Source organism: Camelus ferus, chromosome 8 (genome assembly GCF_009834535.1).
Source record: "Camelus ferus isolate YT-003-E chromosome 8, BCGSAC_Cfer_1.0, whole genome shotgun sequence".
Taxonomy (NCBI): Eukaryota; Metazoa; Chordata; class Mammalia; order Artiodactyla; family Camelidae; genus Camelus; species Camelus ferus.
Window position 1 is genome coordinate 25,178,515 of NC_045703.1, and position 27,214 is coordinate 25,205,728.

General features: G+C 41.2%; 1 protein-coding gene across 1 annotated transcript in view; it reads right to left on the bottom strand.

Moving 5' to 3' along the window:
* The window catches only part of MDN1 (midasin AAA ATPase 1), a 140,194-nt gene that overhangs the window by 36,564 nt on the left and 76,416 nt on the right, over nt 1-27,214 (bottom strand). The window contains 27 exon segments of the mRNA XM_032484597.1: nt 503-649; nt 1,241-1,362; nt 1,680-1,774; nt 2,431-2,526; nt 3,029-3,264; nt 3,989-4,262; nt 4,720-4,881; nt 6,486-7,188; nt 7,825-7,934; nt 8,588-8,975; nt 9,349-9,563; nt 11,648-11,818; nt 12,472-12,598; nt 12,924-13,155; nt 13,516-13,726; nt 14,196-14,316; nt 14,516-14,673; nt 17,451-17,584; nt 18,329-18,444; nt 19,463-19,595; nt 21,205-21,318; nt 22,109-22,329; nt 22,638-22,849; nt 23,206-23,354; nt 24,356-24,564; nt 25,490-25,606; nt 26,508-26,667. Coding sequence (XP_032340488.1) covers nt 503-649; nt 1,241-1,362; nt 1,680-1,774; nt 2,431-2,526; nt 3,029-3,264; nt 3,989-4,262; nt 4,720-4,881; nt 6,486-7,188; nt 7,825-7,934; nt 8,588-8,975; nt 9,349-9,563; nt 11,648-11,818; nt 12,472-12,598; nt 12,924-13,155; nt 13,516-13,726; nt 14,196-14,316; nt 14,516-14,673; nt 17,451-17,584; nt 18,329-18,444; nt 19,463-19,595; nt 21,205-21,318; nt 22,109-22,329; nt 22,638-22,849; nt 23,206-23,354; nt 24,356-24,564; nt 25,490-25,606; nt 26,508-26,667 — 5,133 coding nt within the window.

Sequence of the window (27,214 nt, forward strand, 5' to 3'; positions counted from 1 at the left end):
GCTCACCTTGACTGCCCAATCACAGAAATCTATATTCATTTCACAGCGACAGTTTCATCTAAACTGCTGTACTCAGGGACAGAAGCTGACAGCAGCAGTTTTATGTGCAGTTACTTGGTATGTGGTGGGGCTCTCACCAGATCAACAAAAACCTGACAATGGCCTGGATCAAGCAGAAGCTTAGCCAGACTCCTGCACTGTCTAGACAGAAAGATGTGCTACCTCGACACGCCGGTTCCCAAGGTCTGCATCTGGTGATTTACCCCTGTCACAGTTCACTAGTCAAGGCTTCACTTATCACCAGCCTGTACTTGACTTTAATGTTTTCCTCCATATCTAACCTGAGTCACATAAGTAAAAGACAACTAAAAGTGTCTTGTTTAAAAGCTGGTATTCAACAAGACACCTGTCTCATGCGGAGAATTCAAAGCCTAACCATTTTAACAATGTAGGGTAAAATTAAAGAAAAAAATATTTTATATATATATATATATCTCCTTACCTTTTCCTTCAACTTGTGGCATCAGCAAGACATGACAATGGAAAACCAGTAACATCTGAAGTCGTACGTGGAATTCTCCCAGTGAAGATCCTTCAATAAATGCTTGTAACGTGCTGACCAGCAACATCAGGGTCATCTGTTTGTCATCTTTAGAGTATCAAAGAGGAAAACATGTGCCTGCAACCATCACTTGCTACACATCGTGCACACAATCTACTATGGGATATCCTGAGGGATGGCCATCAAATAGACACACCAATTAAAGTGATGATTTGAAGCAAGGACCACAGCCAAATTCCAAGCTGATTTTAAAACTATATCTGCACTCAGGGTGTGTGTTAAATGCACTCAAAGCAAATTATGAAACTGAATTATGAGGTGCTTATTTCAAGTATGGAGGGAACTCTTTTAACTCAAGTATGTTAACTACTACCTACCAAGACAGAAACTTTCTCTCTGACTTGTCTCACGGACAGAGAGAATAAGGAAACCTTATCTTATGACTAAGTCTCTTGACTTTGGGCACGTCACTTAAACCTTTCATTCTTCTTCTTAGTAAGAAAAGAACTACACAGTTTTCTTGGCTGACCTCTCAGGAATACCATGAAGCCAAATGACACATCCTCTGTGAAAGCACTGCTGGCAGGACACATGGCAGCAGGTAAATCCCACACTTTGCAGCACATCAAGCTTAGCCTGGACACTCTAATAGGCCGGGAACTGACGGACAGGTATTACCTTCCTGCTCCTCTGTTTGTTCCTGCATGTGCTTCTCAAGCATCTGATAGATGGAGAACCAGTGCTTGGTGGATTTCTCAGTGTGGCGCTTCATGGTGTTATCCAAACTCATAGACCAGCAGCTGGAACATGGGAGAAGAGCCCAAGGAAGCATTTAAGGAAACCCATTCAAACATCTGAAACCACAGAAGCAGGAGCTAAATGTTCACTATTCTCTCCCCCCAAGTGGAGAAGCTGCCAGTTTGCTGCCTCAGGAATGCACGTTGTTGTCTGGTCTCTATTAAGGTCATGCCAATGCCTTGCTTTTAACTCTGTGATTAATGACTAGAAAGTGCATTCTCTAGCTGACATACTACATAAACTCTGACGAAACAAACTATCAAAAGACAATGTACCTACAACATCTAAGTTCAGGAAGAGGAGGAAAGTGACCACTCACTTCAGTTCCAGTTTACGCCAACGGATGATCATCTGACTGACCAGATCAAGATGTTTCCGCAGAGACAGAGCTCGACTTGCATTCTCCTCCCAATCCTGAAGAAACAAAGACAACATTTACCGTGGCCATTATTCAGTCCCCTAAACACCTCCTCCCTCAGGGACACCCTGGACTTTTCTTGAGCAAAGACCACTGGGACCTTAAACATCTTTTATTCTGATTTACTAATAACAGTAATGAGTTTACATCCAGCCTTTCCAGCTTCAAGTTCCTTCTGGTCATCTGACAGACCTCCCACAGAGCCGAATTCAGAGGCAGGCAAAAGCACAGGGTTTAGAGACCTGAGTCTGAATGCCTGTTGTTAGTCACCTGACGCCTCCAAAGTTCAGAGCCCTAATCTGAAAATCAGGGAAGCACTGGCCACTTCAGAGGCTGTGAGAGGACTGAGGCGGCAATGAGTGCAGGCCCCCCAGCCGGTCTGCAGGCCAACCTGGAAGTCCTGGAAGAGTGAGCCCTCAGGTCCAGTGGACACTGCGTCTCACCCCTGAGAACAGGTGAGGCAGGTCCCCCATGTGCCCCATGGAAGCAATGGCTTCACTCGCAATGATCTGACCCTATGTCAGAAAAACCAAGGAAGTTCATCCTTTTCTAACCTAAACTATAACATCCTGTCCCCTAAAAATAAAGATGTCACAAGAGAGTCAATGTTCAGTTGACTAAAAACTGAGGACCAGACAGAGAATCATCTTACCTGTGCCTTTGCCAGGAGGATCTCTAAGCCATTCAGGAACTTTGAGATGGGACTAGAAAGTGGGAAGCTACGAATTCTGTCCATTACCACCAGCAGCTGCAGAAGGGAAGGGAAAGAAAAAGAGATCTGAGCGTCCCCGTGGGACGGCCAATCACCTAAGTCACGGGGTACTGAAGAGAGGCCTGGAGGGAAGTTTCATGCAGAGGCCCTGCTTTGTAATACAATCACTTGTGAAAGCTGTGGATGAAACTTCCCACCCGAGAAAAACGCTTTACCTGCTGCGTTCCTCTGAAAGTAAGACTGAGTTTGATAAGATAATTACTCTCATGAAGACCACAGAGCAAAGTCTGAGTTAAAACTGCCAACCTTGAGAAAGCCAGGCCCTTGCTAGTGTCAGGCTGGGTCTGAACAAAGAGAGCAGCACAGCAGCACTTCAGTGTGAGGACAGGCAAGCCCTGAGCAACCAAAAAACCTGATGTGTTCATCCTACAGTGAACAGCGCCTCACTGGACGGTGATTCCAAAAAACCTCTGTGTTTTCCAAAGTGCAAGTCAACCACCCCGGGGTGGTGGGAGGCCGCCTCCTCTCCCCTCCCTACCTGCTCCAGCGCTGGGTGCCCTGGCCAGTCCTGCAGCAGCTGCCTGACAGCCTCTGAGAAGCCTTGTAGCACAGGATGACAGTGCCGAGCTTCCGGGATGTTGGGGTGTTGGTAGAAGTCATAGGGCCCATCAGGCTTCACTAGCAGGTCCAAGGTCCCCTCCCCAAGGAGAGTGTTATGGGACAGGGTGCAGGCCAAGAGTTGGCTGCCCAGGAGCTGGTCATTCAGCTCAACTCCTATGAAGTTCACAAGATCAGACGAAAGTCAGTACCAGGTTACAAAGAGGTCAGCAACATGCTAAGAGATAACCATCAACTAGGACTAACTGGAGCAGATTGTTTCAATGCCTTTCACACCCAAAGCAACACAGGCTTAGAAGGTCGTGGCCCTAGTATCACAGCAGTCGCCCAAATCTGCCAAGTTTCTGGAATACACAGAGGAACTCAGATATTCTCCATGTGTAGTTGAGAGGGTGCAGAGTTTGGTTTGATGGATTCAGATTCCCAGTTTTCGTAGCTCTTCTTGGGAGGCAGAAATGAAATTTAGTCTCTTTCCTACTTGCATGGAATAACTCATGAAGTCATGTGGGAAACTGCATCAAACCATATCCTGTGAGATTAATTTCTGAGCTCCCAGGCACACATGATTTCATCTGAAAAGCACTGAAGCTGTTAGAATGAAATCAGAAATAATGCAGAGAAACAAGACCATTTAAACTAAGCCTGTATCCCTATTTTCCTAATCCCTTTACCCCAAAGTATTCAAAGGATGAAAATTCATCTTTATTGCAGAAATTTAAATCAATTTTTTGGAATTAGCTTAAGCCCTTTAAGCTAAGGAAACTCCATCAATAAGGAATTTAGCAAAAACAGGAAGGTAATAATTTTAACTGTTCCAGAAGTAGCAATCACTTCTGTTTGTTTTGATTTCCCACAAATATAACAAAGTAAACCATCATACCCATCAGGGGGTAGAAGTGTGTCACAAGAGATGCTCCAGTCTGGTAACAGGACAGAAACAGGCTGAGGTAGTGCTCTGCCCTGTGTGTTGGTGGAGTCTGCTGGTACCAGAGGGACCGAGCAAAACTGAGACACAGCTGCTGGTGTATCAGCATCACAGCCTTCATTGAGCTCTGGGACAGGAGGGCGGGGTTGGTGACGGCCTCCTCTTCTTGCCCATCTGAAGTTCCATTTTCCTCCTCCAGTGATGATTCTACCAAAATATCTGCAAAGTCCTGTAAATAACATTAGAGCAATTGAACTTTTAAAAGTCAAAGTCCAGTTCTAATCAGACCAAAAGGAAGGGGGAAAGTGTGAATGATCAAGAAAATGAAGTAGCAAGTTATATGCATCAAGATATATTTGAAAGATTACAAAACCATTCAAAGGGACGTAACAGGAACTAACATAGTGTAGGTCAGTTATATAGTAAATCCTAAGAGTTCGCATCACAAGGGAAAACATTTTTTATTTTGTATCTATATGAGAAGATAGATGCTCACCAAACTTACCTATGCCATGAAATGATTAGCACAGTAAGTCAGATCATTATGCTGTACACCTTAAACTTATGCAGTGCTGTGTACCAATTATATCTCAATAAAATGGAAAGGTGGGGGAAAACACTTGAAGGGAAGGTGTGTGGTATCAAGGGAATTCGTTCTCAGACAAACCCTGATGTCAGCACCCGACCTTTTCATGCAGCGGGAACTGCTTCCTGAACTCCCGCTCCTCCTCCTCCTCCTCGCTCAGGGCCGTTCTGGAGCTCCCGCTCCGGTATCTGTACAGGCTGCTTTCCTGCTCGGCCTTCTCTTGGGCTATGCGTTCCTGTTCGTCCCACTCATTGATGATTTCCTGAAAAAGCACACATTTGGAAGAAAGCTTATTTGCCTTTGCTGAGGCACTTACAATGAACAAAAGCAAGATCTGCTATCTCTTAATTTCTCACGTAAACCAAAGTACCATGGTTCAAAAACAAACAAATGTCAACATCCAAAAAACTAAATTCCATGTAACAGAGAGCAAATGGGCTTTGTTTCAAACTGTGTATCAGCGGCAACCTCAGTCACCTGAATTCCCCCTTGCTGTAGTCTTACGACGTCACAGGTGTAAAAACCTGCTGCAGTAGCACTGCTGGGAACTTCCTGTCAGGGGTCAAGGGTGCTCTGTATTAAGGACAGGCTCAGGGTCAGTACTGTGGCAGTTTGATTCAGACGACCCTTGAGCTGGCCTGGCGATTCAGAAAAGGAAAACCTGAGCTGGTGATGAGATGGTCAAGGGGAACCAATCAGGCAACACTGGGCTATACCTTACAGATATTTAAAAAATTCCCTACTACCTTTGAAGTCCTGAAATTGGCAAAAACTACAAAGAGACCACCCAGTATTGGGGAGGATTGAGGAAATGAGCATCCACCATTCAGGAAGGCAATATGTAAAAGCCTAAGCAGTTAACCTTTGACTCAGCAGTTCTGCTTTCTAGAATTGTTACCCTAAAATCTAGCTTTAAGACTTGCATAGTGGCATTGGTTTTTTTTCTTTCCAAAGACCAAAAAAAAATTTTATATACAAATGTAAATATTTACTGATAGGAACTGTTAAATGACTTATACAATAGAAAACCAGGCAGACACTAAATATGATACAGGTGGAGAAAACCATAATTATGGGAGAAAATATGCATTAAATTTTAGCTGTTAGGTTTTTAAATGCAAGTTATAAAATGGAATGGACTTCCTCAGTGGTCTGTAGGTCTCTAGCAATTTGGGGACATATGTTAGAGGTCATAAAGGGGACAGTACTCTCCTTACCCAGAGCAGCAGTTTTATCTATTAAATACTAGATCACTATGTTAATACTTTTAATTTTTAAAAGGATTCTACTCCCTTATCACCCCCTCAAAAAAAAAAAAAAACCCTGTAAACCACTGGGAAAAATGGCCTTAAAAAATTTAGAGCATCATAGACATACCCTTCAGATACACACACAAAAAAACAAGTCTAGAATGGAAACGTGTTAACAGTTTATATAGCTTTAAGTGGCAGAATCTAGTAATTTTGCTTATAATTATTCATTTTTAATTGTCTACAATGAGAACAAATTGCTTTTGTTGGTAAGGAAAAAACAAGTTATTTTCTTAATGTTAATAAAAGTTGATACAATTACATGGGAAAACCCATCATAAACAAAGCCAGAAACAACCTACAAACAAGGAGAAACTGTTTGCAGTGTGTATCACGCATAAAGGGCTAACATCACTAATAATTTCTTTTAACCTCTTAAAAATTGAGAAAAACTGAGAGTTAAACGGGAAAAGGAAAGGAACAGACAGTAGGTCCCCACTCCCTAACCACACTGTCTCACCGACACCAGGCACCACTCGAGTCCTGCAGGTGCCCTGCTGGTGCCTCCAGTTCCCTTCAGGAGCGGGGCTGAGGCAGGCCCTAGAGATGCACTTACCTGACACACGTGTCTGAAGAGCTGCAGGGCCCGCTGGTCCAGCTCTCCCTTGCACAGCACGTGGGAGCGCAGGTAAAGGAGGGCGTTCAGCAGCAGCTGTTCTCGGGTAGGGCAGAGCCCCTGGCCCTTGCCTTCCAGCTCCTTTCTTCCCGAGCGCTTGATCAGCTTCCCAAGGCCTCGCAGCACCTCCTCCGACTTCACTGAGCACAAAGCATCTGCGTGAGCATAGTAAGTGGGGAAAGTGAGGTCCACCGATGGGAAAGCCAGCAGGGATGTGGCCAGGGCACCCAGCCTGTCCACGCAGACCGCGCTGCCATGGAGCGAGGCATGGACCTCGCATGCCACCAGCCGCATGCCGTGCTGCAGCTGCAGGATGGATGCCTGCAGCGGGGCCACAGAGTCCGGGAACAGGGCGAACTCCTCGGCCAGCCGCCTCCTGAACTGGTGGTGCGACTGCTGCCAGGAGGCCTCCTCCTTCAGGAGGTTCTGGGCCGCCTGGGCAGGCCGAGGTCCGTCGACGTGGAGGGCCTGCAGGAGCCGTGCGAGCAGATCCTGAACAGCAGAGGCCTTGGCAATGCTGGTGATGTAGTGGTGGATCTCCTGCACCAGGGACTCGTAGGCAGGCAGCTGGGGCCTGAAGGCCTGCTTCTTGGACAGGCTGCAGATTAAATTCTCCAGGCGATCAATTCTTTGGCGAAGCAACCTAAAAGCAAATTAACACAGTATGCAAATTCCGTCAGAAGAAAAGCAGCAAATCTAGACTGAGCCCTCAAGAAAATAAAAGTTTTTCAGCTACTGAGGAATAAAATGATGATATATTGACAATTATAATGAAAATGGATAATGTATATATATACAGCATTTACCATGTGCAACACATGTTGCTAAGCACTTTAGATGCTTATCTCACTGAAGTAGGCACTATTACCCGCCTTTTACAGATATGGCCCTGGGGTTTAAAGGCATTAAGTGGTCTTCCCCAGGTCTAAAGCCAAAGGACAGGGACAGGACTGGAACTCAGAACCCCCTCACTGAACAGTATCTGCTAAGGCACCAGACCCACACAGTGTACGTCATCACAGCAAGCCCTTCCATGTGGAGGGTGAGCTCTGGTTTCAACCCTGTTGGCCCCGTGTGACTCCCCCTCCCTCCTTTTAGAGTACATATTTTCCCTGATTATAACCACGGCTTTGGGATCCACCTGCTAATGTAGTTCAGAGATGCAGATCATAATCTCTGCTTAATACTGTCATTACATTGCAAAGGTCAACCTCAAAATGTCTTTTTTTTAAGATTTGAGCCCAAAACCCCCAACTCAAATAATCACTCTATTACGTACCTGACATGAGGATGAGAGTGATTGAGAATAACTTCATCCTCCAGCTCTCTTCCGGTCTGTAGCTGGGATGAGAGGTTCCGGGTCTTCCATTCACACTGCAGATGGTGTAACTAATGGAAAGGGGAGAAACTGGTTTGCTGTGCCCAGCTAGGACCATGCCCTGGGGGAGGGTGGCTCCCTAGAATAGAAGAACCTGGGTTCCTGAATGACCCAAAGGTGGGGGTTCTGCTCCATTAACCTGTACCACTCACTTCAGGGCTGTCAGGTGAAAAGAAACAATCTCATTTATGCCAGTGAACTCCTGAGTCTCTGCTACAGCTGCCTGGCCTTCACCGCAACTAGTAATGTGTACCATATTACCTGAATCTACTTGATTCTTGAGTTTGGGAAAACACACACCAAAAGTTCAAAACCTAAGGAACACTATACCCTGTCTAGAGAAGTCACCCAAATCCAAAGACCTGAAACTTAGCTCAGGTAGAGGGATGTGGATAGTGAGGGATACCACTGGTGTTCTCCTGCCACGCCCTCTGCCCAGGGTGGTCTATTGGCAGACACATCAGAAAAGCCTGAACCTACTCAGAGGAACTGTCAAAGAGGAAAACGCAGCCTTCAGAATACACTCCTGGGAATCCCAAGGCAACTTATGCAAAATCACCCGCTCTGTGGTCTGAGCATCCAAAAGGGAGTAATAGGAGTGATACACTAAGCAAAACCAGGCAGTCAGGGATGCAGCCCTCGCTTCAAACCCGCGCCTCCGTACCTCTTCCTTGGCATACTTGAGCTTGTATTCTCTCTTCACGGCGGGGTCAAAGCGTGCCTGGGGAAGCCAGGTCTGGATCTGGAGCAAGCCAAGGCTCACCCACAGGCTCCCACGGCGGGCTGGCTCAGGCAGGTCCCGCTTACCCTCCCCACCCCCAAACAAGTGGCGCAGGGAGGTGAGCAAGAGGCACAGCAGCTCCTCGGGCAGCTCCTCCTGCCCGGCCATGTCCCCGAGAGTCTGGCCAACATGCTGGAAGGCCTGGCTGTCCCCAAGCAGCAGCTGCTGGCAGTTCTGTAGGTACTCCTGCCGCCGGGGCTCAGGGAGCAGTTCCGCCAGGCCGGCCAGGTGCCGGCACAGCACCAGCCCCTGGAGCTGGGAATCCGTGCGTCTGTGGGGACAGGGAAACACTTAAGGGTTTGCACATCAGCAATCAGCATTCCTTTCCCACACTGTTGTTTTTTCAGAAACTGACAAGACACACTGTACTGCCTATACTTGGAGATCAGTTTCTATTCTCTCTTAATCTTATATGATTTTCTAAGCACCATCCTCTTTGTCACAATATATTTACAACTGACAGAGCAGCTGGCTTGCTTACAGCAGTCTCTGTCATGGGCTGAAAACCTGCTAATCCAGTCCGAAAACACCCTTCCCCCACCCACCAGAACCAGCCATGACAGAAGAAAGTTCTGAAGAAGGTCCCTGCTGCATGCTCTGGAGGAAGGACAAGAGCTTCCCCATCTACCCGGGGGAGGAAATACCTGAACTCTGCTACTGAAGGGACAGCCATGTTGGTCCAAAGCACCGAGTTGATGTCCCGGAGTTGCTGGGCTTTCTCAACCCACTCCCCGAGCGTGACATGCAAGGAGGACAGGACAGGGAGGCCGCTCACATCCCAGGGACTTGCTCTACAGCTGCTGGTCAAGACTTCGAAGCAGCACTTGGAGAAAACGGCTCTACCAAGACTGCCAGGACCCTGATGGATGAAGAGGTATCAAGTAACTTTTAGAAATTAACTAGAAGGTTTCAACAAGCATCCCCGGGGCACCTTAGAGGGAAGAAAGATAATTTTTTAAAGAGGAGATTCGGATTGTGAAGAACAAGTAAACATGAGCCTAAGACAAAGGGGGTGGGATGGGGTCAGGTGAAGGAGGCCTTTGAAGGACCATGGACTCCATTCTCTAGGAATGAGGAGCAGTGGGTACTTCAGGGATGTAGAAGAAAATCCCTCAAACCTAGGCATCAATCAGGAAGACCAATCCTGCAGCAGAGCTGGGGCACACTGCAGGAAGATGAGACTTGGAGGCAGGGAAAAGAGAAGACACACATAAGAGCCAGGGACAAGGTTTGCCAAGCTTGTGCTCCTTGGGCAATTAATCTGGGACACAGGACAGCTGTCCATAGCAAAGGGTTAGGGGGTCAAATACATATGAGAGAAAACACTGACTCTATGCAACTCCTGGGGATCCATAAGGTCTAACAACAAAGGGTTTGAGAGATGTTTTACACTAAAGAAAATCAATTTTGATAGAGCAATGGAACAGAACAGAGTCCAAAAATAAATCCACAGACATCTGTAGGAGTAAGATATTATGACAGAGGGGGTGTTTCGAATGAGATAGAAAGGATGAGGTAAAAACTGGTGTTAATATTGCTTTGGATATACTTGTTTGTATAAAATTTTAAAATTGCATACCCACCTCACAAAACAAGATGAGATTAATGTAAAATTAAAATAAAAACAAAAAAATAGAAAATGTGAGCAAATGATTTTTAACTCTATGGGTAGCGCAGAAGGCTTATTTAAAAAGCATGATAGCAAAGCCAGAAAATAGAAAGGGACTGCCATATATGAGAAGAAAACACTATAAAGCTTCTGTGATATGAGAAAACATCTTCAAACTTGAGACACTAGAAATATATTCTGAACCATACGTTGGGTAAAGGTTTAATGTCTATCATATATAAAGAGATTATCAATAGTAAAATGATGATGATGACCTTTATTTTTAAACAAAATAGGCAATACACATAACTGGAAAATTAAGAGGAAGAAATAAAAATGATCAGTATACATATGTAAAGATGTTCAATCTCATAATAATAATAAAAGGAATACAGATAAAAATGACATTTTCAAAATTATATGACTGGTAATAATTTAAAATGTTAATAACACCTAGTGTGGCCAAGATACAGAAAAGCAGAATATATGCTAAGTGAAATGTGCTCCAGCCCTGAGTCCTCCCTCTCTACCAAGTTTGAAAAGTGAAAAAACAAAACAAAACCAAAAAACTACTTCCCTAGACATTCTGATAATATTTATAAATTTCTTTAAATATGCAGACACTTTGCCCAAGGTTAAATTCCACATCTTGTCACACATTCACAGAAATACTCAGACAAATGGACAAAAGCTTATACAAGGGTAGGCGATACAGGTATGCTTGTTACAGGAGAGGGAGAAGGCAAGAAACTTCAACTCTTATCGATAAGAAAGTGATTGAATACATTCCAGCACATTAGTACAATGGAATACCTTAAAAAGAACAGGCTGGAATGACAGGTGCAAATTTCCACGACATATTATGTGAACAAAGAAAGTGATCATATTTTTGTTTACATATGTATTTAACATAAAAATATGTTAACAGAAAGATACAGAGCAAAGAGTGGTCATTCTTGGTGAATTCTACATTAGATAAATATATACACATGTATGCATATAAATACACGTATACACATACATTCATATATATGCACATACATATACATGTTTCCATACTGTTTAAAAATCTTATAATTAGAAAAAAAATTTTAATAAAGAAATTTAAAACCTTTTAATGGAAGCTGTTTTTACTTTTATTCAGGGTTTTCCAAATCACTTAAGATGGAATATCTTTTTTGAAGGTACACTTAATTATCATCCTGTAGAAAATAAAGTATTGCAATCACTTACTTAGTCACTACTCTATCCTAGGAATAAATGTTTATTACTAGATCTGTTGTGAAGTTTTTTCCAATGTCACTAAACATTTTTATGATTTTATGCCAACAAACCTTCAATGTGGAGTCCAAAAGGAACTTGGGCATCTCCCTCTGCTGCACATCAGGCAGAGGGCTCCACGTGAGCCAGTACTCTGGATTTGTGGTCACAGTACTGCTCCAGAAAGACATAAACGTGGAATTAAATAACTCGGACCACAAAGAGATCATTTCTTCAGTAGACATCTAGAGATAAAGGAATAATTAGATAAGAGTATTTGATGATTCAATAAATCAACTTAGGTATCTGCCTTGTAAGCCTTGACTAAAACTAACATGCATTTAAAGATGTTATTCCTAACGTTCTGATTTTCTGCCACCCGAGTTATCTTAGTCAAGTCACTTAGCCTATTTATAATTTTATAAAACTAAGATGAGCTCCATTTTTATAAGGCTGCATGAGAAAACATAAATAAAATAATCACACAATTATGTCATCAAAATAGACAAATGAATAAAATACCAAAAAAAATTTAAGATTGTACTAATGAAGTTGTATTAACTACAGTTTACCACTATTCAATGGTTATTCTCCATGGAAGAGTAAAAAAACACTCCATACATTTTCGAGCAAACAACATAAAAATAAGCAAATATTTTAGCCATATTTAACTGGAAACTGAATGGAATGAATTTGTGATAAAAGTTGAGAAATACCCAAGAAATTATTGCAAAAGAATATTCAAAGATCTCCTCTTTGAATCTTACTGCAGAAAGGACTAGAATTTCACAATGTGTAATTTTGAGATTGAATAAAATGTTCTAAAACCAATCTGCCATAGGAAATCTAATTAGCTCATAGTATAAAGAGGTTTTCTTATTTTGATTTTGGTTTTTACCTTTTGATGGTGCTGTAAGGACCAAAGGTCTCGAAGCTCTTGTAGAGCAACTGGCGTGTGCTTAAGACAAAATGTGATGTGATGACTTATCTCCTCATCTATCTGGGGTTGCTGATTTTTGCTGGACCTGTTCCAAAAATAAAGGGTGAGAGAGTGGGCTGTGGGTTCTTATGTAAGGGAAGATGGAACACACAGAACATAGAGTACACTTACTTAAAAATCAGGAAGCAATTTTACTGGAAAAATATCTAATAACTTTTAGAAGTGGGTTCAAAACAGGCAAAGAATCTTCAAGAATTTTTGGCTTTCCAAAATGGCTACTGACCTCCCTCTGCCTCAGCGACCAGTTCCCCTCAAGACAAGGCTGTGCTCTGTTTTACATGTAGGATATAAGGAATAACTCAACAAAAAAATAAGTTCCCCCCAAAGAAAAAACCTGAAGGATGGCATACCTTCTCAGACAAGCCCGTGTCATAAAATCAGCTGTCACTTTGTACTGCCAAAGCACAGCCAGGTACTCCATTGCAGGCCACAACTGAACACGCCTGGTGAGCTGGATTAAGGAGGTAAAGTCTGGCTGGGACACGGAGGAAGCTTCATTATGCTTTTTCTCCAGAAAACCAAGTGAAATTCCTTTGGCTTTTAGTTCTAAACACTGAGCATTCACGAGATCCTTTAATTCATCTGAATAAAAAGACACATAGTGGTCAGTGGTCAGGCTCAGATACCCAACAGCCAGTGATGTGACCATGAGCTTAACCTAAGATGAACTTCACCTGAGCCTGAGTTTCTCATCTATTAAATAATGTTATTAAAAAATGTACAATTCCAATGACAGAATAAAATAGTATATGTAAATTAAACAGTATATGTAAAGTTTGGCCTTATGCCCGACACTTATTTAGTGGTTATTAAAGTATACAGAAAAAAAGAAAGATGAGGAAGAAAAGAAAACTTAAAGGAAAAAAATTTTAAACTTATTGGCTGCAGGGCAGAGGATATGCTTAGAACGTTGTTAGCTTGCCAGACTCCAGAGAATATTACCCGGGTTGACATCTTCCAGAATGTTAGCTCTGAGGACCAGCCCCCAAGCTTGCAGGAGACTTTTCTTTAATGTCCACTCAGAAGCAGCCACTTGCAGCCGACTAACGTCTTCCCGCCATCCACTCTCCCCAAGGGCAAGCATCCGCTCTCTGATGGCAAGGGCTTTGTTAAAGATTCTCAGTTGTGAAAAACACTCCACCACCAGCTTGTCCTGAAACAATAAAACCAGGAGAACCTATTACAGAGAAGAAAAGTGGTTCTTTTTAGCAGCCTATTCATGTCTGAAAAAATTTTAAATATTTCCTTAATGCTTCTACAAAACATACGGTTTATTTACTCCTGTTGCTCTCAGGAGATTTTACAGTAATCAAGTTAGAAGTCTACTTAGGGGTTGGGGCTATAGGTCTGTGGTAGAGGGCATGCTTGGCACGCATGAAGTCCTGGGTTCAATCCCCAGTGCCTCCATTAAGAGGGGAAAAGAAAAGAAGAAGAAACAAATATCTCCTCAGCCTTAATAGTCAAAATGGTAACATTTAACAAATCAGTTAATAGTACTTATTGAACATTTAAGAATTAAGCTTCACAAGCAAGGCTCAGTCTAGCTGAATGGCAGTCCCCAGGTTCCAGAGAACTTCAGAATAAGTCGGATCTTTGTTTACTACAAGCGTCCAAAGTTGTACCTTAAAAGGAAACGGTCGTCCTAGGAACTTCTGCAACTTCTTTACACCAGTGAATCCTCCGGTTGGGCTCCCCAAGCAGTTCTGTATGTGTTCTGAGACGGTCTGAACCTCTTTGTAGTATCTTTAAAGAAGGAGATAAAGGGCAAAAGGGAAGTAAGGAAAGGGGGAAAAGCTGGATAGTCAGTGACATCACTTACATTTTATATTTGATTTACATTCACCAATAGGCCAATGGAACAAACCAAAGTAAAGTAAGAAGAAACAAGTTTCAATTCCAAACCCTCCTCTCTTTAACATCAGTACTGTAGATGTTGTCTTACTTGTCTTCATGGTTCATCAGGAGTTGGGGGATCTGACGGACCACATGTTTTAAAACCCAGTGCCAGTGAAGGGCAAGCAGGGCCAGGCCTGGGGCATCCACTTTTACTGAGTCAGCCACACTCCAAAATCGGTCCCGCCACCGCACAGAACCCAAGATCTAAAAACAAAGTAAACCAAAACTGTTCACAAACATCTCCTCGTTAAAGGCACAAAACGCAGATTTCAATTGTTAATCAATACTCAACATGCTAAAGGTCTAGCATTCAACTGGAATATTTTTAGGGATATTAAGGCAGTCTGAGAAGAGAAAGATCTTTCCTCCTATTACTTGGCATTCAGAGGTATTAGAGAAAAATAAATTATTGGGTCATGTGTAAGTGTACATGCAATGTTATAAGAAAATGCCAACTCATTTTACAAAGCACCTGTAACCACTTGATATTCCAACCAGCAGGGTAGGCGAGTTCATGTTCCACTTCCTTGCCAATACTTGCTGCTGTTGGCAATTTTAATTTTAGCCATTCAGGTGGGTGGCACCTCATTATGGTTTCAATTTACATCTCCTTGATAGTTAATGATGTTGCATTTTTCACGTTTTTACTGGGCATTCATAAATCTTCTGAGATGCATCTATTCAAATTCTCTAGCCCATTTTTTAAATTGGGCTATCTTATTACTTGTTTATATGAGTTGAAAACAGTTTCTCCCAGTGCTTTCATTCTTATAGTTGTTAACAACAGAAGTTTTTAATTTTGACAAAATTTAGTTCATCAGTTTTTTTCTTTTATGAAGAATGCTCTGAAATCTTTGCCTATCCTCAGGATGTTAAGATTTTCTCCTATGTTTTTTCAGACGATTCATAATTTTAGCTTTTAGATATGAGTCTAGGATCCATTTTGAGGTAAATTTGATATATAACATAAGGAGGAGGTAAAGGCTCATTTTTAGTTTACTGTGTGGATATCTATTTGTTCATTATTTGTTGAATGAACGGTTTTCCCCATTGAATTATCCTTGCATATTTGCACCCCCGAAACAAAAAAATTAACTGACCATGTGGGTGAGGGTCTATTTCTGAATTCTTTTCTTTGTTTCATTGGTCTATGTGTCTACCCTTATGACAATAACCGTTCTTTTCATTAATGTAGCTTTTTAATGCAAATCAGGTATTCTGAGTCTCTAACACCGCTGCTCTTCTAATTATGTATTTTGCAGTAAAGTAATCTCAAGATTGGGTGATTCCTTTCAGGTTTTATGATGTCAAAGCTATTTTCATAATGGTATCACATTGTATGCCTTTTTCACTATGTTGACATTTGCACTGATGGTACAAAAGAAAAAACCCCGGCAAACTATGATTGGGTATCCAGCAAACACCATACAGAAAATGAATGTGGTGAATCTGCCAGTTCAGGAAAAACATGAGGGTATTTGTTGCTGATAATAAAATTCAAACTTTCAAGCAAAACCTAGAACTTTGAAAAACTAAGAGCATGACAACATCCCAATGCTTAAAGATTCTGATGAGGTTTGTGGTAATTTTTCATGAATGTGACTTTTAAAAATTTATTTATATTGAAAAATGAAATGTGTCAACATTCACAGGATCTGATATTTCAGTGAATAATATTTTCCAAATTACCAATACATGAGCTACAAATACATGAAAGTATAAAAGTCCATCCAAAGTGCAGGCCAAATCAATGAATTTTAACACATGGCAAGTTCAGTGATGTTTTTTCAGATTCTGCAGTACAAGCTATCTTTACAAAACTACCACTTGTCAAGTTGTGGTACAGGATCAAAGAAAAGTATTCACAATTATATGAAATGTTTATTTAAATACTCCTACCTTTCCAACCTCTTAACCATAAGAAAAGAGGCCAGTTTTTCTTCACAAACTTCAACCCATACAACATATTGTAAGAGACTGAATGCAGAAGTAGGTGTGAGAATCCAGCTTTCTTCTGTTAAGCTGGACATTAAAGAGACTTGCACAAATGTAAAACAGTTCCACTCTTCTTACTAATATTTGTTTTGAAAAACAGTTGCTTTTCATTAAAATGGCTATTCATATTAACATAAAATGGATTTGCTGTGTTTGTAAACAGATTAATAAATATTTTTTACATTTCTCTGATTTATTTCATACTGTAGTAAATACGGATACATGTAACCACATAAACAAAAGTTCTTTGAGGTCCTTGGTAACTTTTATGATTATAAGGGGGACTAAAAAGTTTAAGATCTACAATTCTAGTTTACCAGAATTACTGGAATAATCTGGATTCAAACCTAATTTAATCCATGTGACAATCATGTCTAAGAAGGCTTAAGTGAATTAAAATAACTGTTAAAATACCAATGTTTTTCACCAGGTGGATGCATTGTAGTTGTAGTACATATATTCAATGGAATATTACTTTGCAATAAAAAGGAACAAATTCTTGATACATAAAACAATATGGGTGTGTCCGAAAATAACAATTTTGAGGAAAAGTAGCCAAATAGAAAAATATATAAATAAATTGCTAGAAGATGCAACTGATCAGTATTCACAGAAAGCAGATCAATGGATACCTAGTTGGAGATGGCGGCAGGAAAAAGAAAGTGAAAGCAAAAGAACGAGAGGAAAAGTTTCAGGGTGATGGATATGTTCACTGTCATGACTGTGGTGATGGTATCACAGAGGAATATGTGTCAAAACATAAAATTGTACACTTAAAATATATGCAATTATTGTATGTCAATTAAGCCCCCATAAAGCTTTAAAATATACATAAATATTTATATCTCCTAAGAACAGTTAAGTTTCTCAATTAATATTGGAGATAGATATGTATATATAAAACAACACTGAAATTAGTCTTGCCTCTAAGAATCTTTGTGTCAAGAAATGTGTTGTTTGAAATAAAAACAGGTACATCTCCTCACCTTGTTGACACTGGCATCAGACACCATCCCCTGGGAGGACTGTACCCAGAGCATGACTAGTGCATCACAAAGTTCAAAAAAAGCAGCAAGATTGACCACGATTTCATGAGGCAGGCTGTGATAGCTCTCTGGATCTTAGAGTTGGTATAAATGAAATAAGAACATTCAATCATATTTAAATTAATCTCTGGACATTTAAAAAATCCACACTAATCTATAACTTAATGTTATTCTCAATATAAAAATCAAAATCAAAAGCAATTCTTTGCCTATTGTTACTAAAGTTAGCAAATTAGGCATATATACCCAGGGCTATTCATAACATCTTAGTGAAAAAAAGCATTTGTTTAAATACAAAACAAACTAAGTATATATATGAGTGGATGGATAGATAACACAGTTTATAAGAGGATATAAACGAATCTACTATTATCAGTAGCTGCTGCAAGAGTAGACTTTTTCAATTTCTATGCTTCTATATAGTTTGACTATTTTCCAATACAGTCTTTTCAATTTTAAAAAATAAAGGAGAGAGGAAGAAAGACCCTATAACTAAATGCTTATGAGCTTGTACTTTTTGAACCAGACCTACATTTGAACTTCTAGCTCTGCTATAGGCTGCAGATGTGACCTTGAGCATCTCTGTGCCTCCTTCTCCTCGAGACCTACCTCACATGGTTGCTACAAAAGGGAAATGAGATCAAGAACATGTAAAAAGCATCTAGTCATTAATACTGAATCAGGGAGCATGTTTAAAGTCAGGCCAGCAAATCAAAAGGAATCAGTAACATGGCAGCAGCTGCTGAATCTCTCTCTCACCTTCCGCAATGTTATATAAACAGAGGCAAAACTCAAGAAACTAAAGGTAATGGTCTTACCTTTATGGAATTCAAAGGACATTCTCAAAACACTATTTCTCAACTTTCTGCCACCAACAGAAATCAAATTTGCTTCAGTAAAAATCCGCTTTTCCCGGTCAAGATAAATGATTGTCCTGAAATGAGATTTCATAACATAACAAATAGTTAACAGTTAATAATACTTACCACTCCTCTACCCGCTGAATCCTGAGGCCCCCTGGAACATCAGTCTCCCTCAACCTGCCATTCCCTCCCCCCCACCTCCGTAAATTCTGGACTAGAGAAGAGAGATGGAGGTGAGAGGGTTGCCAGCCCAGCTCGGGGAGGAAGACAGAAGGCTCAGGAGACTGCAGGCCCCACTGTGTGGCTCTGCTGTGGTCTGATGAACAGCACTGTGAACTCTTAAAACTGGCCACCACACACCTAATCTGCAGTGCTAGGAGAGGAATAAGGGGGAGCTGCTGCGAGCAGGGACAAAGGGGCCTTTAAGATGCTACTACACGTCACGCGTGAGTTCACTTTGTGAAAATTCATTCAAACGATGTATACTCATTAGTGCACTTTTCTGTAAAGGACATTATACTCTATTACAAAATTATTTTTTAAAATGTATTACACTGACGACCAATTAAAAAATATTACTGATAATTACATTAAAGAGTGATGAAAGACAAGCTTATATATATAACAATTATGTAAATTTTTACTGTGAGTGTGTATGTCTGTCTCCAGCATTTGATGGGCCAGGAGGAGAGGACATGTGAGAGAACAAGCAGGTGAAAATGCAAGGAGCTGCTGGCAATCACACAGAAAACAGTGGAAACACGACTATCCCATAATAAAGGATGAGCCATAAAATAAACCCCACCACTAGTGCTTCATCGATGTATCTATTAAAGCACTCTATTAAATTATTAAGGCCCTGCCACATTCACAGGTACTTTGACATCACAGTCAGTGACTTCACTGTGCACGGAGCGTGAAGGAGAGGTGGTGATGAAAGCAATCACATCTAACACCCACAGATTTTCTCAGGTTCATAAAATTAAACCACGTATAAATTAGACTTGACAGAGTCTTGGGAACAGGTAACCTGTGAAGCCACAGTGTACAGTGAGGCAAATGGTGCCCAGAACAGCAGGCTTCACCTACTTGTTTGCAACAGACTCTAAAAGGGCAAAGAGCTGCTCAGGCTGGTCCGTTTGTGGGTCAAAGTCCATCGAATTTCTAATGATGTCCAAAGCCTGTATATTCCATCGGGGGTCCAGAGGGATCACAAATTCATCTGGTTTAAAAAACAAAATAAAAAGTAGAATTTTGGAGTTAAAACACCTTGCGCAGCAAATTTCAGTTGAGGATTTTCATTGTTTTACTTTGATCATATTGAGTCCACATGGGGAAGAGGTGGAACAGGGAAATGGCTTCAGGCCATGACATTAGAAAAAGTAGGATTCAACAGCTTTTACACTATTTCCTTTCTAAAAGCAAATTCTTCTAGTCTTGAAAATTCATTCCACTGTAGGATATAAGGTTTAACTTCTGCTAGGACATAAACACTCCAACCAAATGCATTCACTAGCTCCATCTCACTACTGGTTAGAAAAGAATGGACTTATTTAACCAATCTTTCACCATTAACCACAAAACACAAAAAACAAAACAAAACCTACCTTACATGGCAGAAAATGAATGAACACATCACATTATTTGTGTTCAAGAAGAAAAACAACTCAAGATTATTTCGCTTGCTCACTGCTTATAAAGCCATTTCTTTATAATCATAGGATGGGGCTATTGCCACCTCTTGCTCCTTCGGCTCAAACTTGGTATCTCTACTGTAAAGCAGCAGTGACTGGACTCTGAGCCGCTCCAGGGGTTGAGAACCCAGAGGAAGGAGGTAAGACAAAACGATGGCAACATCAATTTGAAGGTGGCTGGGTTGGATGGGTCAGTGGAGCACTTCAAGTTTTAAAAGTATTCACCATAGAGCAGACGAACAAATGCCTACTGTGAACAGCAAGACACATCTGGGGAACCCATATTCCAAAGTCCAACAAGACTATACACTCCAGAGCTACACAACTGAAAAGGGGAAGGGGGAATGAGTGAATATGTGCCAACAGCGCGCAAGCCATGTCTGCCACAAAGGGGACCTGCTCCTCTACCCTAGAACTGTGTTCCCAAGGACCAAAGTCATAGTCCAGTTCAGCCACGATCTGACCACTACAGAAGTTCTCTCTGTTGTTTGACTTCTGCTCAACCATTTGCCCCATTACTTTTAGCACACATAAGATAATCACAAGTATACATAAGATTATAATTATATAAACATAAGGTTTAGCACAAAAGCATCCTGTATATTTTTGTTTTCAAAACCAAATGGCTAACAGTATGCTTTCATCAATATCAGATGAAGATTGAGAAATTCTGAATACCTCATTTGATTAGGTAGCTTGGATGGCTATACTTTTTATCACAATGGTTTTGATTTGTAACTTTGTATTTAAGGCTTTTTACAACTTCATCATTATGGTTTTCTGTTTTCTGAAGAAACTGATCTGGTATTGTTTTCCCTTCAACTCAAAATAGCCCACAGTTTAAAATGCCTTCTGTTAACAGTACTAATAAATCACAGACTATCGTCAGTGGAAGGTGCTCCAAACAAATTTAATTCCCCTATTTTTCAAAGTTTTCCGATTACTGTGCTCTTCCCACTACACTGTATCATCCTCTTTCAGAAACTGAAGGATGCATAGTTTTAAAAATAGTAGCAGAATTCATATTTGGATACTGTTTGCTACAAGCGGGAGCTCTGACAGATCTTTTTGCCATGAACTCAATGGACAAGTTTCCTAAACAGTGCTGAGAGCCAGAAATCAAGTCAGGTGCAGTACCTGTTACATTTGGTTGTAATATTTTGATGACATTACTGACCCCAGATGAGAGAGAATTTGAGTAAAAATTCCTAAGAGATGCAGCACTGGCTTCCAAATGAATCTGTATTGACTCTGTAAGGAAAGGAGAAGCAAATGTTAGCACCTAAAGCAGTGAAAACTTACTGCAAGGACAAAAATGTTCTACTGCTGCACTGTTGGGGCAACCACTTCACATGTTACAGTTTAGTAGCCACCCGTGGCTAGTTGCTATCACAGAGGACAACACAGATGAGAATATTTATACAATCTCTCTCTACATATATTTAGACATCAAAAATACCACACAGTAATATACACATTCATTGGCTCATCTACAAGATCTACCAATAAATTCCACATCCTGCACTTTACAACTTATACAATGTTGTACCTGTTGCGTTTGCCGCTTAGAATGAAAAAAGGACAATGAAATTAAGCATGACCACTTACAGCACTGGAACTAAAATAAGATTAGAATCTTACGCACTTTTGTGGAAGTGAATTTACCAAAAGCAACCCTTTCCCAAATAAAATAGGTGAGCAACTGAATTAACATAGCAAAAAGAAAAGAAAAAAGTATTATGTTCAAAAACTTGAAAAGTAACACAATATAGCACATTTTCCTTTTGGAATAGAAAGCTGGATGGATCCTGAAATGCTAAGGGTTACACAGGAAAAAGTTTCTCTCAAGGAACAACTAAGGGCAGACGTGTTCCTTACATGTTTTAAAAGCTACATAAACAGTAATGCTAAGTCATAAATACCCTGCTAGGAGCTCTCCCAGATATAATTTTAATAGTGTAGTCACACAATTGCTGAGTTACTGAAGCAGAGTTAGTGTACATAAATTCCCTCATTATACAAATGAAGCTTCTCTACTCACCAAGCCCCTGTGGCATATTTTTGGCTAAATGATAAAGCCATTTAACTCTGAGCATCCAGTCTTGATTGGTTGCTCTTTCTATGAGCAATTTAACAGCCATGGCCAGAGCATCTGGTTCATCGATCCAGCAAGTATCCATTTCAACTGAACTGAACTTCAAGCTCTCCGGGTGGGAGGACTGCATAATTTTCTCTAAATCTGGTAAAGTAAGAGCCTGAATCCTGAAATGTATTGCAATAGGCAAAGTCAGTACTAGAATAAACTTTCAAAGAAACTAGAAAATAACCTTACAAATAATGTACCAAAGAGGCTGATGGGGAAAATGCGAGTCCCCTCCAAAGGGGGACAATTAAAACATCTACCTTCATTGTGATCAATAGGGAGCAATAAAATATCACAATAAAAAGCAAGCTATGTGGAAAATAACCAAATAACATTCTGGTCAAATATACTGGGTCATGATCATTATAATTAAAAAAAAGAAGAAGAGAAAAGAAAAGAAGACACGCAAGCCCATGGCTCCACTAACCTTGCCCAGCTGCTTGTTTTCATGCTCAGTCTGTTGAGACAATATGCTAAGATCTGCCCATCGCTTCGGACTTTAGAAAGGTGAGAATCTTCTGTAGCAAACAGAGCCGAGGGCAGAGAATCTGGCCACAGCCCCATGGCAAGAATGGAGCTACCCCAGGTTTCATGTGCTCGCAGAGAAGAAACGTGTTTCTCCAATAAAGCCTGCACAAGCTGGGAGGAGATAAAAACACACGGTGCACAGGCACAGGGATGTAAGTGCTATTACCACAAAGCTAGCACAGCAACAGCAGTTTTCTAGGCCGCTTGTGATTATCTCACAACACTCACATTCCTCAGTGTACAACTTTACAAACTATACTTCACTTTTTCTGCCGAGAGGCAAGTTTCAAGGGATATTTATATTTTACATCGATGCTATTTTCTGGAAAAAGTGCCTGGATACCAGATCCCTGTTACAGCATAACTGCAGTGGTCAACTCTAAGGTCATTAAAGTTGATACCAGTAGACTGTCCTCCTACTAAGGGTAGTGTTATGATTAGAAAGCTGTATGAACACTCCACAGTACCTGCTGGTTGGCTGGTGAGTGCTGGGAGCGGACATAGGCCTCCCAGCACGCTTCCGAAAAGGCTCTGTCCAAGCTCAGCCCTCGCTGTAGGTACTGCACGATGAGTACGGTTGTCTGAATCAGAGTTGACACAGAGGATGCTGGAGAACCTAGAAAGAAGAAATAGCGCCATCTGTGAGCAACAGGTTCTGCAAAATTTCCAACGAAAATGGACAAATGTCATCTTCACATCATACCTCCACTCAAATCCACCCAGACACTTATTTTAGGAAGGCTTCTAAGTGGACTCCAGGGTCTCACTATCACTCAGTGAGCTTGTGGGAACAGTCGTATCCCTTCCCTCCTACCTTGCCTCGCTCCCCTCTCTCTCTGGCTGTCAGCAGCATATAATGTGGAAGTGACCAGATGACTCACTTACAAATGTGATACAGCCTGGCCATGTTATACCCTTGATTTAAAGCTGACATACACTACAGGTGACAAAATGAGCATGGTGCCAAAAAGAACCATGGGCTATGAAATGTAACAGACCTACTTTCAAATCCCAGCTGTCATTATTAACTGTTTGGCTTTGACAAGTTACCCAGCTTCTCTGAGCCTTATCTGTAAAATGGAAACATGCACGCCTTGCAAAACTAATGTGAGGACTAAATGAGCAGCCAACATTGTACCTAACACAGAGTAGTTCCTTAATAAGTAATTTTTCATTATTATTATTGCTACTTATTACTGCTTCCTTGTATATTTGGACATTTAGAAGAAGAACACCTGTCTGTTTTCAACAATTCAAAGTTCCCTCTTTATTCAACTTTCAGGACATTCAGTGATGACCCTGAAGACATGTGGGACAAGTTGCACCAATCTCAGTGCCAAAAACAGTATTCCTCGGAGTGTGGGCCTCTGATTACATGCATCAGAATTACCAAGGAAGCTTTTTTTAACATACTGACTCCTGTGCCTCACTCAGATCTGCTGAACCCTATCTCTTGGGGGGAAGAAGGGTACCAGCACATGTTTTTACAGGCTTTCTTGGTAATTTCTATTTCTATGTATGCTAAATGTAAGGACTCCTAGGCTAGCAGTCAAATGGAGTAACATGAATTTCCAGAGGAATAAAACGCTGCAGAAGTCTAGAAGTCAAGCACCTTACCTACAACAGCACTTCGGGTCTCTGTGTGCAAAGCCAAGAGGGTGTCACACACGCTGTCCCCCACCAACCCAAGGCTGTGCAGTAGAACTTTCAAATCCAGGGCATCTGGGATGCTCCTGTCTCCTTCTCCTGGAATGTAGATTTCAAGTCCACGATTCCTCATAGCTCGAGATATTTCTCCATGAACAGGATCCATTGAGAGAAAAAGCCTAGGAGTATAGCAATTCAAAGGAAAAAAATTAAAACCTCAGTGCAAATAATGGTGCAGCTCAGCAACAACTGGTGAGGGCAGATCTCATGTGGCTCACTCATTCTCAGGGAGATTAAAGGAGACACCACTAACTCAACTCACAAACGCTACTTTCAACTGTATTCTGCTCTCCAGTTCCAAAATGCATCAATACAGCAAGTCAGTTTCCCTAGACCTACTTTCTTAAGGAACTAAGTATTGTATATCCAGTGCTCCTTTAGTACTGAGAACTAAAATTCTTACTTTCAGATTATCCCCCAAATCAGGCAGTGCTAATTCATCATTCTAACTCACCTACAGAAAGCAGAAAAGGGAACAGTGTATTCTCCAAAACACTTAGTGTCATAAGTTCACTATCCATCAACTTCTCCACCTGGCTACCTGACATCTCACACTTGCCTTCAAAACTAAACAGCTGATACCTGCTGGCCTGTCCCACACCAAATCTGCTCCTTTGCCAGTCTTCCCTTTCTCAATGAATGGCATCCCATTTACCCAAGTACTCAAGCCAAAAACTTAGATGCCATCCTTGCTTTCTCTTTTTCTCAATCTGCAAGGCCATCAGCAAGTCCCACTGACCTGACTGCTCTAAGCTATCTTGTCTGAACTGCTGCAAAAGGCTTGAAACTGGTATCCCTGCTTCCACCCTTCACCACCAACCCAAGGCAGAGTTTCATCTTTCTTATTTACTGCTGTGCCCAAGAGCCTTCCAGCACCTAGAAAACAGCAGAGCCTCAGTATTTGTTAACCAAAATCAATGAATGGATGGATAAACATGCTCATGACTGTGTACAAATATGGTATATAAGACGGCCATACTCAGTGTCCACCTCTGATATTAAAGCTGTCAGATTCTTGGGCAGAAACTTAAGAGGCATAAATACCTGAAATTTGGATTTGGTGTTATGGTGGGAGTGGATCCATCAATCATTCCTCTCTCACTAATAGTGAGGACACCTCCAGGTTCAAGCAAAGCGTTCAAACGATCCAGCACCGATGGGCTGCACAGAGAGAATCCAAGACCAGATGACGAGCTGCAGTGACTCCACGTTCCAAGCACAGGCCTTCCACTGCTCCTGACCCATGTCTTCCGTTCAGCACAGATCACACTTCCATACAGAACTGTGATCTCTTTCCCCATCAGTTCCCCTTTTCACTCCCCAAGGCACAGTCCAGAGATTCATACATGGTAAATACACAAAATGTTTGTTGGATAAATACATTAAGGAAAATGACAGAAAGTTCTCTGAACTAAAACTGTTTTCTCTTTCCCTTCTTCTCTCCCCCACCTCCCAACATTACTGAATCCATTTAAATTTAACTGGATTTTAACTCAGAACATTTTGAAAAATGCTCCAGGTAGACAAACTCACCACCTGACCTGTATCAATGCTCACTGTATAGGTACAGTAGTTTCATGCCTGCCCTTTTCCTTACTTTAGACTCAAGTGATACAAAATGAATGCACATTTACTGAACGTCTGCCCTGTGTCAGACCCTCTATCTCAAAAATCTGTACTCAAGAATGATCCTAACAAAAGGAAGATTTCTCATGTTGAATAAAAAGGTATAAGTCAAAGGATTTTGGCTGGGAAAGTAATGCAATTTTGTTAGCCTTCAGTTCAGCTCAAAACTATGAGATGGGACTAAAATCTTGCAGCTAATGATCAAATACCATTGTTCTCTACAGAATATAGCTGAACCTCCCCCTACAAAAAAAAAAAAAATTAAAAAAAAAGCCCACAAAAAGATCTGGCTCTTTGGCAGATATAGCTGAGGATGTGTTTCTAGTTAAGAAAATGGTTAATTAAAAATACCAGAGCTTCCACCTGGGTTTCTACTTTGATAAGCATATCCCAAATTTCAGTCAGGCCCACTCCTGACTGAATTCAAGGTCCTTACTTGCAGAAGTTAACATTGTCCATCAAAAGCCAATCTCCAGACTTCAGGGCCCGAACCAGCATGCTGTCAACCCATTCGAACGTGCCATGGCTGCGGCCACTGGCTGACTGCACAAGCTTCACCCCGAAACTTCGGAATTCTTCCACGAGTTTGGCAAACTCTGAAATGTCACAGCACAACATTTAAATTCAAACCAGGGTAATCAAAAGCAAACAAAACAACCCCCAAAACTTGAATTTTTAAAAAGAATGCTGGGAACTTCTGGCCTGGTTATTTAAATCCTCCAGTAAACAGGATTTTTTTGTTGTTGTTTTTGTCTAAACGAGTAAGAAATTAGGTTTGGAGACAGAAAATACTTCCTCATGGCTTTCTGAATGAATGGCTACATAGAGCTGACTCAGGGGGGATGGATCTTTATGCATCACAGTTTCTCAAATGGCAGAAGGATGATGTCTCGCACATATTAGTGCACTTAGGCTGCATGAAAGTGCTGTGAGCTGGCAAAATGTAATCAATGTCATTACACTGGGCTTCTTCATAACGACCACGGCATATATAGTAACAACTGGTATTTATTTGTTTAGTGCTTTATAGTTTATATAGCCCTTTCCCAGAAATTTTTCAATTGATCTTTCTTGTTAGAAATTGTTTCATGACCCTTTTTCATATCACAAGGTAATACATGTTGGATTTCTATTTCTAGCCAT